This window comes from Chelmon rostratus, chromosome 23 (assembly GCF_017976325.1).
Source record: "Chelmon rostratus isolate fCheRos1 chromosome 23, fCheRos1.pri, whole genome shotgun sequence".
NCBI lineage: Eukaryota > Metazoa > Chordata > Actinopteri > Chaetodontiformes > Chaetodontidae > Chelmon > Chelmon rostratus.
In genome coordinates this window covers 9,486,203-9,505,603 of record NC_055680.1, presented here as the reverse complement: position 1 = coordinate 9,505,603, position 19,401 = coordinate 9,486,203, and the positions used below count along the sequence as shown (strand labels likewise).

At 42.2% G+C, this 19,401-nt stretch overlaps 1 protein-coding gene across 1 annotated transcript in view; it reads right to left on the bottom strand.

The window, feature by feature from the left end:
• Positions 1 to 19,401, bottom strand: part of LOC121626796 (adhesion G protein-coupled receptor L3-like) — a 149,181-nt gene that overhangs the window by 44,832 nt on the left and 84,948 nt on the right. Inside the window, exons 7-10 of the mRNA XM_041965475.1 lie at positions 18,788 to 18,891; positions 15,431 to 15,616; positions 13,255 to 13,293; positions 2,857 to 3,040 (exon numbers count right to left, since the gene is read on the bottom strand). Coding sequence (XP_041821409.1) covers positions 2,857 to 3,040; positions 13,255 to 13,293; positions 15,431 to 15,616; positions 18,788 to 18,891 — 513 coding nt within the window. The remainder of the gene's footprint in view (positions 1 to 2,856; positions 3,041 to 13,254; positions 13,294 to 15,430; positions 15,617 to 18,787; positions 18,892 to 19,401) is intronic.

The window sequence follows — 19,401 nt, the reverse complement described above, 5'->3', positions numbered from 1 at the left end:
TACATGTTAGCTAAAGAGGGAGAAGCTCTCCTAGGTTTATCTTCATTTGTCCCTCATTTTTCCATCAAATCTAACTGCCTGACCATTTCCTTTGCCTGATGTATCTTTGAGGTCACCCCCTCCATCTGTCGAAGGGGGTGACCTCCAACCATGATCTATCCAAACATCAACACTTTCACGGTCAATGACGTCCATTCTGCACCTCTGCTTTGCCGCTACACCAATGGCATTCGTTGCTAGTGCAGCACATAAGCTGGCGGGGTCGTCTGCAGTGGAGGGTCTCAGCTTGAAAGACAATTTCGTCAAGTGCAAGAAACAGAAAACTTCATCAATACTGGTAAGGCATTCAGATGATAATCTGATGTCAGTGGGCTATGACACCTCTGTCTTTGATAAAGGTTAGTGCCCACGAAAAGATACAGAGAGGCCACATTTAATCCTCCCTTTGTATCTGTTCTCATACCAAAGCTTCCCCTACTTTCTCTTAGAAAAAAAAAAAACCTCTTTGTATTAACGTTCTCTTGTGCTTTTTCAAGGGCCAGGGGGTTTTGGTGATACATTCCTATTCAACTTAGCTAAGACAATACCCCAGATAGCTCACCATTCCCTGGATTCCAAAGCTGCCTTTGGAATAAAGGAAGCATTTTTCTTCTCCCTCTCTCTCCTTTTTTCCCTCTGTGGTTGTGTAAAAGAGCTTACGATGGGCTTTAGGGAATTTCTTTGATGGCGTAGTGGTTGCTGGACCCAAAGGCTATACCTTCAAAGCCCGTTTAAATAACACGCTAATCGGCAGAAATCTGCTCATAAGATTATCATGCAGAGAGTGAGGCGCACTCTTGTGCAGACAAAGCCCTGGACGAGCGCATGCACTGTGACGTGTAAACACAAACGCAGACACAATGGGTGAGGAAATATCTTTCGTCTTTGAAAGCGATGGAAACAGATCTCATTATCGGCTTGAGACCAAAATTGGAACGAGGCTCTCTTGCCGTTCGAGGTTCACTTTGAAGCGAGAAAACCGGCTCACCCTGACATTGAGAGAGTGTCACCAGGTGAGCTACAGTACACCTGCATGCACGAAACCCTTCACTTTAGATGTAAGTCAATGCGAGGGATCAATAATTAGCTGCTGCGGTGATAACCAATGTTTAAATGGGCCTCCTTGTCCTCATTTAACTACCCTGCATGGCATGAGGGATTGCAGGAGCCAACTGGCTGCAAAAAATAAGCCGAGCAAACAGAGAGATAAGGCCTAGTAAACATGTCACCAGCACATAATTAACCAGACTACCACTATGTGCTATAAAACCTCACTCGAGTTGAGCATCGTCTCATTCCCCTCTCCAAACGAGCCCAGAATCTCCTTAATACCCAGATGAATTGTGTGCCAGATACAATAAAATCCTTTTTATTAATTCTCCTTACGCTTGCTTCCTTTTAAGTCAGTAGACCTATATTTTTAGGTTGCCATGGCAGCAGGAAAAAAAACCCCACTTCTTCAGAGAAGGGGGCGATACATCATAACATAATTTTTTTCCCCTTTCCTTACTAGCCACCGTCTGCAAAACAGGTTACCTGATTCATTTTTTTGTGCTTTGTAAATACTTCTCAGTGTAAACTGCAGATTTAATAAATTTTACTTTGTACCTAGTTATGAAAAGCAGCACGAGGGAAGATGTTTGATGACAGAAGTTCCATTATATGTGCTCACTTGGTATTTATACACTGAATAATGAGCGCTGATCCCTGATCTGCACCACTAGCGCTTAATTCCTCTGAATAATTGACATGAATATGAACACAGTCATTTCAGATAATAGTCAATTTAAAGCTGACGGCCATCAGCTATAACCAGGCCTGCCAAACTTAACCTCCTGTGAGATAGAAAGCATTAATCCAGTGACCTTCACACTTGTTCCACAGTCTCAAGAGCTCTGCTGTCAATATGAGAGCATCCTGGATCAATAGCAGTGTGCTGAACTTTGTAACCCCTGTACAACTGGCAAGACCAGTAACAACGAAACACTTCAAAAACACCACTAGAAATCATTATAAAGACCGAACAAAACAGCCTGCTCTTTCAATGGTGCACTGCTTTAAATGCTACTATTGCTTCTAATTTTCTAAATCTCATAATTGACAATGCTGAAGTCTTCCAGCTGAGCTAAGAATCTCTTTCCCAGCAGCTTGAGGAGAAATTAACTTAATTCTGTGCAAACTGGTTTGCTCATGCAGACGAAGAAAACCAAATTAAAGTGTATTTCGCTTGCTGAATGCATCATTGATGAAATGATGCGGAAATAATGCTTTTTGCTTACTGTTACCTCTCCGTGCAGAATTATGTATGCTCGGAGTTTTACACTGGAAGTCTGTTTTCACATTCATCTGCTGAAGGGGCTTCCCTGTGTTAACCTTTAACGTGTGCACAGCACAACTAATTTGGAAACAGATGATGTTCCAGTAGGCAACACACAAGTGTGATATGATATGAAACCTGGATGTTTTGTTGAAACATTTTGAGGAAAAACCAAGTTAGGTTAGGTTGGGTTCGGCTAAGCCGTGATGCAATTGTGCTATAGGGACGACACTCGGTATTGCAGTATCACATGATGCATGTTGGCCCAAAAAGTCATGAGAATCACTAGAAAGGAGTGGTTATAAAACGGTGAGTGTCACACACAGGAGTGGATCCATTCCCTCCAAAAAGTTGCAAAGTAAATCATATGAGGCAGAGAGCATCACTATCTTTATGTCTTAAAACACACCTGAAGGGGATCTTTCAAATTCGTCCTCCACGCAAAACATGGAGGAAAGTCACATGTCCGTGTGAGGATAAATGTCTCAGCATGTACTCACGGATGTTGTCAGTGTTCTCTTGCACGATGTCTGTCTTCAGCAGGTTATCGGCCAGGACGAAGGCCCCTTGCTCCACCGTGTCCAGCAGCATGGTGGCGGCCCTCAGCTGCTCGCCCGTGCTCAGCTCCCGCCACGCTCCCTGGGCCTGCGGCTGCAGCAGATTGTTGACCGTCTCCACCATGGCCTGGGGAGTCCAAATCATTGATTCAGTGAAAAGAAGCTTAGCTGGCCTGGGACTGCTGTTGTTTGACATGGCGATTTGGTACGAGTGAGGGCAAATCAAAGCGAGTTCAGGGAAAAACAAATCACACAATCATGTGGGATTGTGCAAAGAAGAAGCGTGAAGCGTTCGCTGTTTTTCATCTGAACTGAAAATTCCATAATCATCTTTCTACTGAGCAAATTTCATGACCCTATTTCCAATTCATTTACAAGTTATGCTTTTGGACATGGATCATCAACAAGTAGCAGCAACACCTGAATCTGTAATGACGCCGGATACGTTCTTAGGTCGCTTTTGTTACCTTTTATCTACTAGAAGAATTAATCATGTAAATGAATCAAAGCCAGTGCTTACAAAACTAGAGGCCAGTTCGTACATGACTTCAGGCTAGAGTCTTTAATTGGAGTGATTAATGCTCTTCCATGCAGACAATCCCAAAACACAAAAGCACTACAAAAAGACATTCCAGTGGATGTACAAGGTATGCTGGTAGCAACTTTCTCTCCCGCATATTATTAGCAGAGAACAACTGTTATGCCTTCTTTAATCTCCACACAACAATGCTGGAGCTAGTAAGCAAGAAAGAAACAAGAGCATTCTCAAGACAGGATGAAAAATTAAGAGCCATTAAAGATTTAAAAATGCCAATGGCAAGATTTATAAATGGAATACTAATTGGTCAAGCGAAGCAATTCATTCCTGGTACCACTGCTCAGAACAAAATGAGTCTTACTGCTCATGGAAAAAGCTATTTCTAAGCCATTACAGTACAGTAGGTGGTCAAACGCACAATTATTAGAAATTTCCTGCACTGCTAATAATAGCAACACTCCCACGCTCCAAAGAGGAAATCATACATCTGATGAAAAACTGCTTCAAATTTTGATGCTCCCTTCACGCTTCTTCAAAAGCCAGTTTACGCACTTGCAATCCTGAAGATGGAGGCTATGATGTATGTTAAAAACAGGGGCTGTCATGCCACAGAACTTCTCTCTGAACTTTGCTTAGATCCCCTTTTTTGATCAGTGGATTATGAAAGGGAATAAGAGTTTTAGCATGACTCCAAAACAGCACGGGGATAAAGCCAAAGGCGATAAGAGAAATCATGTGCTTGAGCGTATCAAATGAATTCCTGATCAAAAAAAAAAAACAAAAAAAAATCCAAAAAACTGGTTTTACAGTCACAAAGCACAAATGTGATGGACCCCCCTCCTATTACCTTCCAATGTTAAGTTGCATGTTTGTTTCAAATCACTGTGATAGCAAGAGGAGACGGAGGACTGATTGTATTCAACTCAGTGGCGCTGGCAGAGAATTTCAAATAGCACCAGCTGGCTTTTCCTCATTCAAAACATACCCTGCACACATTAAGCCGCCCACACCCAGACACAACCACACATACACACACACATACACACTGTGAAAGACTGATGCAAGAGTGAACACACACCTCTGCACCTGCTAGTGTACAGAAACACAGACAAACTCGCGAGCACACGCACAAAACAGCCACACGTACACATGCGCAGGCAGTCTACCACCTTTGATGTAATTATTCATTATCTGCAGCCAATCTCCAATCACACCTTTTGACATTCAGCTAGAGGCAGAGGTTGATTCACTCTCAATTAAGGAGCTCTTTTTCTTCAGGCACTGACATTTCTCTTTCCTTTGTTCGCCACTGCAAGACTTCTTTTTTTTCCCCCCTACACTTTTTAAAACACTGAAGTAATGGTTCTTCAGGGAAAGGATTGATGGACTTGCATAGGAGGCTGTCTCGCTTTTTTGCATGCAGAGGAGACGCATAGCGAAGAATAGCCCACCCCAACGCCAGAGGGATGGGTCAGAAACTTGACGGGGGAAGGAATATACAATGGATAATTGATAAACAAGAATAAAACAACCGAGGGCAGGGTATGCAGTATGTATCAAAATTGAATCTTGGAATATTGGAACAGTTTTCTTACTGGCCCCTCAGGCATTTATAGGATCATCCAAAAAAAAAAAAAAAACAATAAAGCATTTGGACATGCAATAGATTACCCAATCACTGTGATGCAAATCATTCATTACTGTTATTAATATGCATATAGCCTGCCAATTTTCCCTCATTCAAACCAGATAATGAAATTTTGATAGAAAGACTGTAGAGTATTGTGGAAGCCGAGTGACTCCCAGTCATACAGTATGCTTTGCTGATTACAATGCAGTGTGAAGAAACGCGTCCTCACCAACAGGAAGCGCGTTTCAAAACTACTTGTAGCCGACAATGGGGCTGCAGTCTGAATAAGTAACAGCTGAACTGTGTGAAAGGAAACTCTGACACAAAGCGGGACAGTTACGTTGCTTCATCACAATACTGTACATCCAATTCAACCATTTCTTTATGCCTTTGTCCAGAAAAACGGTTTGATGACTGTCTGTTCAGACAAAAGGTCTGGTACTTCAAAAGGTCATACTGAGTGAAAAATGCCTTTTCTGTGGTATTACCTTGTGTCCCTGAAGGGGACGGCTATCTATGTGTGATAAACAATGCAGGAGGTATCATTGAGGACACTGCTGTCACGTCCTTCATATTGTTTTCCAGGTATTATCTGCTCGAATTTTATAGACATTCTCCAAAAGCAGAGGGTGAAAATCTCCAAAGTGTGCAAATTTGAAGAAATAGTGACATTTTGGCAAATACCCTTACTTGCTTTTTTTGCAGACAGCGAGATGAGAAAATCTCATATTGGAAGCTAAATAAGAAGCAACAGCCATCCTGTTATCTTAGCTTAGCACAATTTATCTTACGGATAATAGCACGGATTAAACAAACAAGATATAAATTAGATGTAAATGAGTGAACTTTGGAGGTGGTGGAAGGCACATTTTGCTACGTTTTGACAAAGTCAGACTGTTCGCCTTGTTTCTATGTTTTTACTTTCTGTGCTAAGCTAAGCTATCTGGATGATGGTGTTGGTATTACATTCACTGTACAGAAATGGGAGTGGTCTTGATTTTCCTGCCTGAGCAAGAAAACCAACAAGGGTATTTTCCAAAATGTCAAACGATTTCTTTAAGGGCACTTTTTAAGCTCATTTAAAAACTTTTTTGTTGTTTCAGAAACAGCTTAATGAGCCAATCTACTGCTAAATTCTCCAAAACTAAGAAGGAGCTTAACTTATCTGAAAATTTGATTGTACATTGACTGCGTGGTGAGGTTTTTAGGCTGGTACCGATATTTTTTAAATCTCAGTATTTTTAAAACCCCATATGTGGCTCTGATGCCAAATACATGTCAAATTTGCATATTCACGTGTTTTTTTATATAAAAGCTACCACTTCTTCTGTTTGCTGACAGTTTCTGTACCCAGGGGCATTTGCAAAAACTCTTTCCAATAAAATGTCATCAGAGATTTTGGATTTGTCCAGCCAGCCCCTCCTTCCACATTAAACCTGTGGGAACATTTTTGTCTGTAAACTAAGCAGTATGAAGTGTGTCAAATACGTGTATTTGGGCAACAGCAACGACAAAATCACTGGTGCTGTCAAATGAAGCATGGCCTGTCATTCGGTAGAAAAACACATCACTGCTCTCCTGCTCTGTAAATGTGGAAAGTGACAACAACAAACTGTGAAGTCTAATATCTATTTTACAGGCCACGTCTTACCAAGGCTTGAACTCCTAAATGAAATTCAGCCCCAACCCACAATTTATTGGAAAAAATACATCAAATCATAGAATAAAAAGATCTAAAAGCCATTTATTGGGACCTTGAAGGCTAATGGATGGGCTGAGATTAATCCAAGTGGCAACAAACACATCCAAAAAGCCCTTTTATGTGAGTGCAGGACCAGATGAATTCTGGAATATACTGTGAGAACACACATACCTGATAGCTCCTGCTGACTGCGTCTCATTTTAGCTCCCAAGTGACATATTCGCTTTCTTGCCGAGAGACAGATATAAAGATTGATACCGCTCTCATGTATGTTCTGTAAAGATGAAGCTACAACCAGCAGCTGGTTGGCTTAGTATAAAGACTGGAAGCACTGGGAAACAGTGTCAGGTGACCAATTTATCAATTGATTCATTAAAGGCGGTAACAATAAGGTTATGGATAACAACTGGTAGAAGGTCATGGGTCATGGGTGGTAAATAAAAACTTGAGCTGAACGTATTTCTGAGATTATTTTTTTGCATTTTTTTTATAGAACTCAACTAGCTACTAATCAACTAATGCATAAATATGCGAAATCAAAAATCTAATATCAACACATGTCACACATTGGTGGGGTTTTTCCTTAAGATAAGATAAGATCAACTTTATTAATCCCCAGCTGGGGAAACTTGGTGTTACAGGCAGCATAAATAAAAACGCCAAATAGCAAAGTCAATGGAAAATAAAAAATACAAAATCAGAAGTTGACTATGTATATCAGGCATCCATACCGTGCAGCTGCAGGTTTTTGTTCCAACCAATCAAGAGGTCACCTAATTACCAGCTGAAGTCTGCGATCAGCTAATTAAATGAGTCCAGCCTGGTGTGCTCCTCATTGGTTGGAATGAAAACTTTCAGCCACATACACACACAAGTACAACATGTATGTGTATGTTATGCAGTATGTTCACATACTAAACATGGTTGTTAGTCATGAATGGGTTAATACAATTACACAAACCAGACCTCCATGCCTTTTCTTGCCATGGTGCATTCATTGCCAGAACCCTGCCAGTTTGTATTTGTTTCCTCCACGTAATCCGTCACCATATGGGGAATCTTGTTTCCCTCACTTTTCATGCACAGAGCAGGATAATTGCATTTTAAAAAAGGCTGAGCTCATTCTACCAAATTTCATGAGATCAGTGTGAGAACAGCATCATTTCCAGTCTCAGTGGGGAAAGGCAGAGATGGGTGGCGGGTGTGGGGGTGCACCCAAGCAGCACACCACCACCATCATCACAGTCTGAGCAGAGTCGTGGAGACGTGATGGTGGCTTGCTGCTATTTTACTGTTATTAGCACACTGCCACTCCATCTGTCAAATGTAGCAGCTCACCCTGTCGCTGCAAACTCCCAACCATTTTTTAGCCACTTTATTTTTCCTGTACTGAAAGACTGTAAGTCTGCAGTGAAAAATATAGATAGATTCCAGTTCCTGGTTCTGCAATTTCCCAGCTTGGGATAAATAAAGTCTATCTATCTATCTATCTATCTATCTATCTATCTATCTATCTATCTATCTATCTATCTATCTATCTATCTATCTATCTATCTATGAGGAAATGCTAATTGTTAAACTGGACTCACTGCTGGAATGTTCCACTTGGAACAAGGATGTCGACTGGGCGTGAAAAGCTGCAGTGCACGGGCCATTTATACCAATGCAGAGGGAAGGAAGGGAGAGGTGGACGCTAGTGTGCAGTTGGCAGGAGTCCAAGCCGACCCGTGGCGTGTGTGCTTCTATCTGTGTGCTGATTGATGAAATGAACTCGGGGTCTGGGAAATTGATTCTGGCTCAGGCTGATCTCCCTCTCTTCCCCTTCTTGCTTCCTTGCTGGTCGGCTTTCTGTTTCCCCTTATTCCTCCTCGCTCCTCCCCTCCCGCCCGCCAGTCGGTTCTTCTCACTTGTTTTATCTCACTCAAGTTGAAGGCTGATCTCAAAATATGGGGGGAAAGACAACACAAACAAGGTGGGATATCTCGTTCTCTCTGTGCTCGTCTATCTGACTGGATGTCTCTTGGCACAGGTGAAACTGTTGCATCTTTTTCTGTATTTCATTCACTGTGTTTCATTGTACCTGCTAGCCAAATCATCTGTCTTCTTTGAGACTCTCTGCAACCTTCTTGTTTAATATTTCATGAAACCTTTTCTCTGTACTAAGCGGGGTATATGTGAGTTTCTGAGGGATTACCTTTGTGCTCTCTGTCTTATGTCTTTGGTTTAATCTTACTATTGTACAATTCCCAAACAGCGGCCCTGCATTAGTAATAGACTTAAATCCGAGACATGCCTTTATTTCTAAGTTTCCCTGTTTCACAACTATATTTTATTGTATTCCAACAACAGAGTCTTATTCTCAACACTTGCCTCATGTCAATGAATCTCAACATTTTGTGCACGGATATTCCACATTAAAAGCCTTCCAATGCCAAAGGGTATAATCTCTCTAGATTCTGGTGTGCTTTTAATTCAAAATATTGTTTTACTTTGGGAGAGAGTGCATGAGGTGTTTTAATTTTGGTGAATTTGCATTGAAGCTCACACTGCTATGCCTCTCACTGAGTGTGCGCTTTTAATATGAAACATGTGCAGGGTGTTTTGAGTGTCATTGACCTAACTTAGCATTGTTAAAAAAAAAAACCCCACCATAGTAGAAGCTACTGGAATTAATGCATGAATGATAACTGTGTCTCTGTTAAAATAAGAATAGTGCAGATGCAGATTGGTATGCCACATCTCTGGAAACAGTGTTGTGAATATCAGTATTAAGCCACGAAAAGTAATGAGTACAGAAAATTCCACTCCTGCTTCATGTTTTTACCAAGCTGTTCAGGCTCCACCTTTATTTGTTTGTGCTGACCATTTGAGCTTTTAGGCTATTATTCGAGACTTGGCCATTATTTGAATATTGGCTTTTATTTAGGATTTTGCAGTATGTATGTATGTATGTACTGTGTGTGTATTAATAGACATCTTAAATACCAAAAGGAAATAAAAAAGGAAACTAAATTCTGAAGACTCTAAATGAATGAACACAAATGTATACTCCCAAATGTTTGAGAGATCTTTCCACTCTCTGCTCCAGCAGGAACAGCTCACGCAGATTATTCAGGCAGAACTCTGCTCTGCAGGCAAGATGAGGAGGTCTCTGTTTATTAGGATGTGGTTATCTTCATCTTTCAACAAATTGACTACCAGGGAAATTTTATCATCTCGTTACAATCCAGAACGAGGAGCCTCCCTCCGTTTCGCCTGCTCTAAGGTCATCCTGCGCTGTGACACTCCCCCTAGTCATCTTTGCATGCAAAGGTGTCATTTTAATGAGGGCTCGGAGCTCAATATCCTCCCTCTATACTGCATGTTCACACTCACTTGGCTCCTACTAAGGCACGAGATTTTTTTTTTTTTTTGATCTTTTATGTGTTGAAATAGCGGTAAATATGACATAATTTGCTGTAAATTCCACATCTTTAACTTGCTTTAAAACAAAATAAATGCTAGAGGACGAAGCCATTTGAAGCTAGCCTGTTTGACTTTAGCTTTGGTAAAATATAGATGGACATAATCACAGTAATTGGACAACCATAATGTCACTGCCTATAAAAAAGCTGCCATTAATATGGCCAAAAGGCACAGGAGGCAGGCTGCTATTTTTATCGTGTTTGTTCGAAATCAAAGGGCACAACAGAGAAACATTCCTGCAGGGGAAATGCTGAACATAGGGAGTTGATCATTATATGCTTTGTAGCTTTATCAAGGCCAAATCCTGCTCACTGGGATTAAACTGGCTGTGGCATGTGGCAGAGAACACTGTTTGTGAACAACCAAGAAAGCCTCCGAAGTGGCCATTATTAGTGACTGTTTCATCTCCACAGATCAACACGGGCAGCGAGCTTGCGAATATGTACCAGCAAAACGAAGCTCTCTCCACTGAAATTCTCTGACGACCCTAACGAGACGAAGACCTCAGCACCAGGTGAATCCAAGAGCGATCTACGAGTTTACCACTTACATGAGATAAGAAGCCCTCAATCAAGATGAGAATCACTCCTCATCTGATTTACACATCAACCTCAAGCGCTGTGCTTCATTTTGCACGACGTCCTCCTTCACCACAACCACACCTGCGCCTCACACAATCTGCCTTTTCCCAAAGTAATGTCGAAGTCTGTTTTCAGCACCGTGCGTGGTCTCTGAGCAGAGGGACGGCACAGGCAGGTGCACCGCTCATTTGCTTTGTATTCCTCTGCTAATCCCACTTATGTCAACCACCGGGGCCCTGTTGGAGAAAACATTGCCAAATTTCCCTAATCAATGAAAGTCCCTCAAAGGCTGGCAGCGCGTGCAGTCGATGCCTGTGTTTACCTAAGGCCACAGATGTTGCTCCATTATTCCGTCTCGTCAAGAGAAAGCTCTTCACTGTTGTTTGAATTTGTTGACCCAGCGAGGGAACGGAACAGAGGCGGCGGGGCATAGCTGAGCGGTGTGTACAGTCATGTACGGCTGTGTTCGATGCAGCCTCAAAAGTTTTCACTGCATACAGATGCACGGAAATGGGATGAGAGTTTAGATTCGTAGGTCATTCCTCTCGTGTTTTTACAGTCGTGGCTAGAGACACGGCAATATCAGTCTGTGAGTCCACTAACGGGATCCAGACTTAAAACCTCAACAACTACTGGTTTGTCAAGCAATTTTGTGCAGACATTCCCCTCATGAAGAATTGTAATAACATCTAGCATCAACATCAGTTCAAAAAGTTGATTTGTCCAATACCAAACACCTGCAAAACCAACGACATTCCCATCAGCCTCAGCTGTACTCAGTGCTTAGTGTTAATTAGCAAATATAAGCATGCTGACACGCTAAACTACGATGGTGAACATGGTAAATATTGTACCTGCTAAACAACAGCATATTTACATTTCTGAATATTTAGCACTGCTGTGTGTAAGCACGGCCTCACAGAGCTGCTAGCATGTCTGCAGACTTTTAGCTTTGTTTAAATAAGTTACTTTTTAAATCAACTGTGGCTTGTTGTTTGCACCATGTCAGTAGTTTTCGTATGATTTTCTCATGTATCCCATGAGATGACCAAAACAAACAATGTGTGAACGCGTCTCAATAATTTCTAAATTCATCCGACTAATACATACTTGGGTTACTCGGGTGCATTTACAGAACAAGTGGGGGCATGACTCAAGAGAATCTGCAGCACCCATGTTCCTGTCAGCCAGTGCAACGGTCGATAGCATGTGTTTCATTGTTTTGGTCAACAATGGAGGTCTACAACACGGAAGAATGAGCTATTTCAGACATTGGCTAAACCAATAATTCACAATTGTTGGTTTTGGTTCATTGTTGGTCTTTTCATGACATTTGTTGACAATAAGAAAAATATCAAATACCGCCAGTCTTATCTCGCCAACCCATGTGCACACGAGAGCACGCTCAGTCGTACACAACCACACATTCCACTCGGATGTCACTCGCACAAACACACAACTGCGCGTAGTTAAGTGCCTTCTCACATGCCTCTGAGGAGCTGAGGCAAATACATGTAGCTTAACATGAGCGCTGCAGAGCATACATATAAAACACCATCTGGCTCTAATGCAGCTTTATTGGAGCCATCTGTATGGTAGACAGGGACGTCGACTTATTCCACAGCTCTCTTGTCAAGGTAGAAATGATTGTGACGACAGCTAGAATGTCACCCAAGGGGTAACAAAATCACTCAGTAGCCCGAGAAATAGCTGAGTGAAGCGATAGAGACCCCCCCCCCTAAATTGGGACACACATGTATTATGCATCAGGGAGAATCATAACATGCCATGACTTTGGCTGACTTAGTAGTTAGAAGTTGACTTGCTGCTATAATGAGGTCACTTCTTTTGGCTTTTAAGCATTTGCTGAGAACTGTAGGAGTGTGTTACGTGCCTGAGAGCAACATTTTTTGACTGATGCTATCAGCTTATGTGGGTTATTTCACTGGAAAGCGGTGCTGACGTGTTCGTTTTGGGGGATTTTTAAAAGAAGTTTGAGAAATCTGAGTGATCCACAATGGATACAGACATCTGAAAAAAGAAATTCTCAGCCTCATGCTCAGGCCAAAGGTGTTAGAGCAGGAAGGGGAATATCACAACATACACATGCAGGTGACAATGACGACATACGACTCATACATTTAGATCTGATGCACTGATGCTATTAAGCTGGAGGCAAACGGTATGATGCTTGTGAAATTTGACCCTCTGATGTAACATCAGCATTACTAAAAGTATATGTCAGTATATGATGATATACACATACGCTGACTTTTATCCTGTGGCTTTGTGTTTGAATTCTTTGCTACTTCGTTTCACTTCAAAAGGTCAAACTTCAAATTGTGTGGCAAGGATGAGGATGACAGCAAAGTTGCCACAACGAGGGAATGCAGAGTAGGCATGAGGAAAAATTTGGTCCAAATACCTGAACATAAAACCGGCAAGAGCGCTCTCTTTTCTGTAGCTGCAACCGAAAGAAAATGCAAGAGTTAGCAAAAGGTCAACAACTCAAACAATTCCACCTGAAACACGTTTGCTTTAAGTACAGTTTGAAAAAAAGAAAGAAAAAAACGACACCGTTTTCTCGCAGCTTCACAAAAAAGAGCAAAAAAACAAGCAGAATTATTAATTCCACAGGATCTTGGACAGAACAGCAGAGACTCGTGTGTTACCTGGCACCGAAATGAGACATAGAAGACCTGTGGGAGTACATGTGAGACACTCCTAAATGCGAGTTCAAGGTTATCACTTGATTCATTTTTATTTCTCACTTGAGAACCCCATGTGAGAACTCCGGAGAGCTATTAAACCTTTGAACCTCATCCACCGATGAAGGAGAGTTATTGTTAACAACAATTTAGCATACCTGAAAAATGACAGGAAGCTCAGGCTCAAAGAAAGGCTGTTCGCCCTGCATGGAGAGTGAATCATTTTAATTGAGTTCTGATACGAGCAGGGGAGCAGGTAGACAGAGCCACTGTGTGGCTTAACTGCTACGTTCTGGTACCACGCTAAATCCCACGCAGATTAGCTCCAAAGAGCGCCATTTCCCCATAAAGGAGCCTCTTGCTCTACATCATAGCCCACTCTTCTGGAAATGGTCCCGTCCGTACCGTTAGCCAACAACCCTTTGATCATGAAAACGACACTGATCTCACCGTTTGCCAATTCAATCCTTTCATTGTCTGCTGGCAGAGAGCATTGTGCTTTGCTACCAAAAAAAAAGAAAAAAGAAAAGGAATCTTTAATTCGCTTCGCTCTTTGCAGATTGTGTCAAAAATGATTGAGCTCGGGAGGTAAACAGCAGCCACTGTCGGGGCGGAGAGGAGGAGCTCTGCGGTCAGCAAAGGAAGCTGAACACAAGGGAAAGCTGTGGGGCCATTTTTCTCTTTCGATGCACTATACTGCAAGAATGGAGTGTATATCAGAGGACAGTGAATTATAAATCATAGGTAAACTCGTGACCTCTTGAATAAAATATCCTGCTTTTAAAAGCTTTTTTCCCTAGCCCTCAACCTAGCTGTTTTTTTGTATCATTTCTTCATTGTTACAAGAGAAACTGACGACTACAACGTCAGTCTCGACCCCAGCAGTGGCCTCTACCTTGAATGGCGTCTTTTATGAGAAACCTCTTTTTTCAAGAGGTATTATAAACTCTAGTTGCTCCTCAATGTGAATTTACTCATCATGCTGCCTTCTGAGGCCTTTTGGCCATTTTTACTGCCTCTCCTCTCTATTGGAGAAAACTGGCACTAAAATCTCAATGGGGACATCTGTGTCTGTTGCGGCAATGAAATAAAAACCGTCCCGAAAAAGCCATCCGAGAACAGGTGTTCGTGCTCCTCTACAAGTGAAGTCGCTCCAGCAAATTAACGACTGACATTTTGAATTTCACTGATGTTTGCTTTTCTGTTGGCTGCTCAGCAGACAGAAAGTATTATTCTAGCTCGCTTTGCCTGAGTGCCCCTCGCTGTGCACTGCTGTGGATCGGGGAATAAATGCATTAGCTTCAGGTTCAGCAAAAATGAAAAACGCTGCACTCCCACAGCTTAGATCCAACCAGCTGAAATCTTAACCCTGTCCCATCAGTAAAAATCAAGTGGCGCAAATGTAGTGCTTTTGACAAGCGTGACATATGGACCACGTCTTTTAACGTAAATCAAAGTAAAATTGATAGCATAATACATGATGCTGGGGTAAGACGTGCCACCGAAATCGAAGGTGTGTTTTAGTATGCACTGGACCACGGGGAAATGATGGATATCACTTCATCTGACAGCACTTGGCCAAAAAGTAGATCATTAAAAGAATACCTACTGTTCAGGTTTGACTGGATTGAAGTCTTGTAGTAGGTAGGTGTCTTTGCAAATTCAGAAAATACTGCCCTACACACTGGCACTATCGAGGAAAATGGTTCACCTAAAATTCCTTCATTTTGAGCCTGCCCCTTTGCAAAGGTTGATCTAAGCAGCGTGGACAAGCGGGGGCACAGGTCACCATTCCCACAGGTCGTTTTTATCCTGCCTGTGTATTTTTTAAAGCAAGGAGAAGTGAATAAAGGGCAGGTTGGATATTTCTTCTAAAGCCGCTTCTTTCTCTACCTTGTTGAGGCTCCGTGCCGCACTGTCTTTGCCGCCTGGCGTGAGGTTCCTCAGCTGCACGTCCAGCAGATCCACCAGCTGAACCATGGCCTTCACTGTGTAGGTGATGTCCCCTGCCTGGAGATTACGCTTAGTTTGCTCCGCCAACTCCCTGGCAATGACTGCAGCTGTCTCTCCAGCTTTGAGCTGTAAAAAAAAAAGTGAATTCACTCAAACTTCATTTAAATTGTGACTGAAATAGATAAATATCTGAACTTATTGGGAGTTATTCCTCTACAGCTGAACAAAAATCCTGATATCCTCATTTCTTTACTGTTCCATGAACTTACTATCCACAACCCACACTGGAAAACATGACAAATTGCAACGCACAAGCGTGTAGCCCCTGAAAATGAGTGCCGTTTAGCCTACACAACCGCTGCTATAGTGCACACAATTAATGTGGCGAGATGGTACTCAGCTGAGTGTACACCGGGGCCAATACTGTATCCTGAAGCAATTATGAAATCAACTACTGTGCGGATTTCCCCAGGTAGCCTTACACCTTTATGAAACTAATGGGGAGCAGTGCAGCATGGGGGAAGCAGTGTGTATATGTTGCACTCAGAGGACAGATCCTGGTGGATATTTGTTTTTTCTTATGTTTTAAAACTTGCGTGATTTGGGCGTCTTGGGAGTTGTTGGGAAAACAAACAATATCAGTGATTATTTCTGATTATTTCCACTTTGTCGCTTTAAGATTTGCTTTGTTTTACACACTATCAGCTTATCACATTAGTTTCTGGGGTTGCAGGTCACAGAAGAAAAATGTTCATTGCGCATTCAAAATGTAGCACTTTCCCACTGCGCTGAAGCTGAATGCCATCAGAGTGCGGGCTAATTTTAGCAGCTCTATGCTGTTCTTTTTTTGGATTCGGAGAAGTTTACATGAACCCAATCCAAACAAACACATCCATTAGCTCTAATTCTAAAAGCTTTTTCTGTCTTAAGTGAAATGGGAAAACATACACAAGCTGTGAGCTACGAAGTCGAGGAGGGCTTCAGGTCTTCGTGCGGATCATAAACTGGTGAGGGTGCTGGCTTTTTGCCTGGAGTCTGCGATCTTAAATCTAAGTCTATTAGCATGATAACATCTACGGAGCCGTCAAGTTAGGATCCATTGTTCTCACTGTAAAACAATACAGCTGGAAGCATTACAAAGTCGGCTGGATACAGCATTTTCACCTTCATGGAGGTTAAGTCGGCTTCATCAGCTAGCTATAGCTGATCAAACATTTGTTATTGGTAAATTAGCATGATAAACTGCAGATGTAAAGCTGAGAGAAGGGAAAGTATCACTAACTCATAGTGAAGATCCAATTGTTTGAACCACAACACACAAAGGTATTAAGCAGTTTTGCTTACAATAGTCGAGAAAGTGCCTCTTGCTATTTCTTTCACCGGGGAAACTTCCTATTATCTGACTTGTGAGCTGCAGGGGCATCTGTTTATTGGCTAATGAGACTCACCACAAACCAAATTACAGTGTACATCTCAGCCTAATAATGTGAAGAGGTTCCCCTTGACGTTGACCATTTCCCACTTTTAATTTTTGAGCCTCTACATTCCAGCTGTTTAAATAAATGGGCCTTATCCAGCAACTGAGAAACGCAGTGCAAAGCCATATCTCTGTTAAATCAGCTGAAATGCTTAAAATATATATCGATGTGTACAGCTATAACACAAAAACTAGGCCTGAGTGGCAGTCAACATGACTAAATGCGGTGCACCCTTTTGCTCTGAGGCAGTTCAGAGGTCAGTTACTGCCAAGGTTTTAACTAGGTGCAGTAAGATGAGCCTGGTTTTGAGGCTCAGTGACTCCAACTAAAGCAGGCCAGCCCTGATTTACTCTGGCATCACCTGCTCTCATCGTCTGTGAGTTTATTAGTCAGGCCAATTATGCTGCTTAAATTGGTCTTCGCAGAGGTGTGTGCAGGGGAACACGTCTTTAGAAGATATTTTCCTCTTTTCCCTCCCTGCTCTTGTCTCTTAATGAGGGGAGCTGGGGATGCAGGGTAAATAGCTTTGTTATTCTTCTCTCTTTCAGCTTATCTGCCGCCATTTCTTTCTCTTCTTATTCTCTATACCTTCCCTTCTCATTTTGTCCACCGGACCATCTGGTAATGAGCGGTACCACATACAGGACAATGGCTCCAGATCTAATATAACGAAGTGCCAGATGGGCAATCCAGATCTCTGACACGTTGATCTTCATTAAAGTCTTCCTGTCTCCACAGCGACAGGCACACAGCCGAAGTGCGATATTTTTTTTTTTTTTCAAAGATTAATAACACTTTTGTTAAAAATACACACGTTGCTTGTCAAGTAGATTTTAACAGGCAATATTCTGCTAAGAGTCACACTGTTACTGGCGAGTCCATGCAACAACACGGCCATAGCAAAACAGCCTCTATAGCAAGTTCGGAAATAACTTTGCTTTAGTTAATTTCTCCAAACAGCAGCCTGTAGTGGAGCTTTATTGCACGGCTCAAATGGTGCTGCACAGAAATGCACCTGATAATTTCTCTCCCTTCTATTTTGTTCCCTAACAGCCATTCTCTAGCCATATCCGCAAACTGCCGTTTGTTTAATGGGCCGAGCTTTGTGCCGTTGAGTAGATCATAAGTGTTATAACATGCACGCCTCAGGGTCCTATGAGTTTAAGGGAGAACATTTTCAACACTGCCTGCAATTCATAACCTGGAACCTCGATCCTCGCATGCCGTAACCTTCCCCTCTTCTGATTTGATTCTATTACGGATTTAAACATGGCGAGCTTTATGTGGGGCTTTGCATAATAACTTGCCCGTAGAGGAGGAGATACAAATCGTTGTGCTTGAGAAGTATGGAATGTGGCTGATTGCGCGATCGTGTTGTAGGACAGAAAGTGGCAGTCCATTAGAGCATGGTGCTGAGGGATTGGTTTTCACCCCGTCCCCGTTCGACCGCCCACGGCAAACATACGCAACCCGTCTATCGAGCAAAACGTCCGGTTAACCATTACAGAAATTGACCAGTTAAGAAGAGACAAAGAACAAAACACACCAAAAGCCCTCTCAGCAGAAGCGATATTTATACATTTGCATTATAACTGTGGCGAATGTTACTGGGAATGCACTAAATGGAAACAGTTAAAAAACAAACTTAGGTATCAAAATTACATTTTTAAACTCAGTGCCAAATCCGTCTGTGGTTGTTTTCTAAAGAGTAATGTGTGACGACTCCTGATCAGAAAAAGTACAAAAAGCCCTTTTCAAACAACCCAGCTGTGACGTTACTTTCCACATTTTCTGCTCATTACATCATGCAGCTTGGTACCTTCTGGCTGATGAGGTTGACCCAGGGGGACGTGCAGTTGCTGAAGTTGGGTCCCTGGGGGTCCCAGTATCCCTCTGGACCCACGCACATGTACGAGGCCACGCCTAGACAGAGAAGAAAGACAGAGGCTTAACAAGAACAATGCCTGAAATGATGAGATCAAGAGACACAACCACACCAGCTACAGTGACACATTCTGTCTGTCAATGTGTGTGTGTGTGCGCGCTTCTGACAGATCTGGTGTGGGACAGTCAAGGTTAGCCACATCCTCTCATTCGTCCTCCTCCTTGTTCCCTTTAAAGAGTGATGCACTACACAGTGCTTTCAGTCTTGTCAACTAATGCCCAACTCTTCTGTATTTTCCACTTTTCTTATTTGCAAAACTTGTCCAAATAAACCTGCAACATCCCGAGAAACAGAATTCTTAAGTGATTAAATTAATGGATGTAGCAAAATGTAATTGGATGGTTTTATCTTACAGTGACTGAAATGAAGTTGCTTCACTTGAGGGCAGCCGCGCTCGCCCAGACAGCGTCTGTGTTTAATCATTAAAAGTCAGACAGTGTCTGCATGCGTGTGACAGTTCAACTCCTGCATGAGAAAGAAAATAGGCA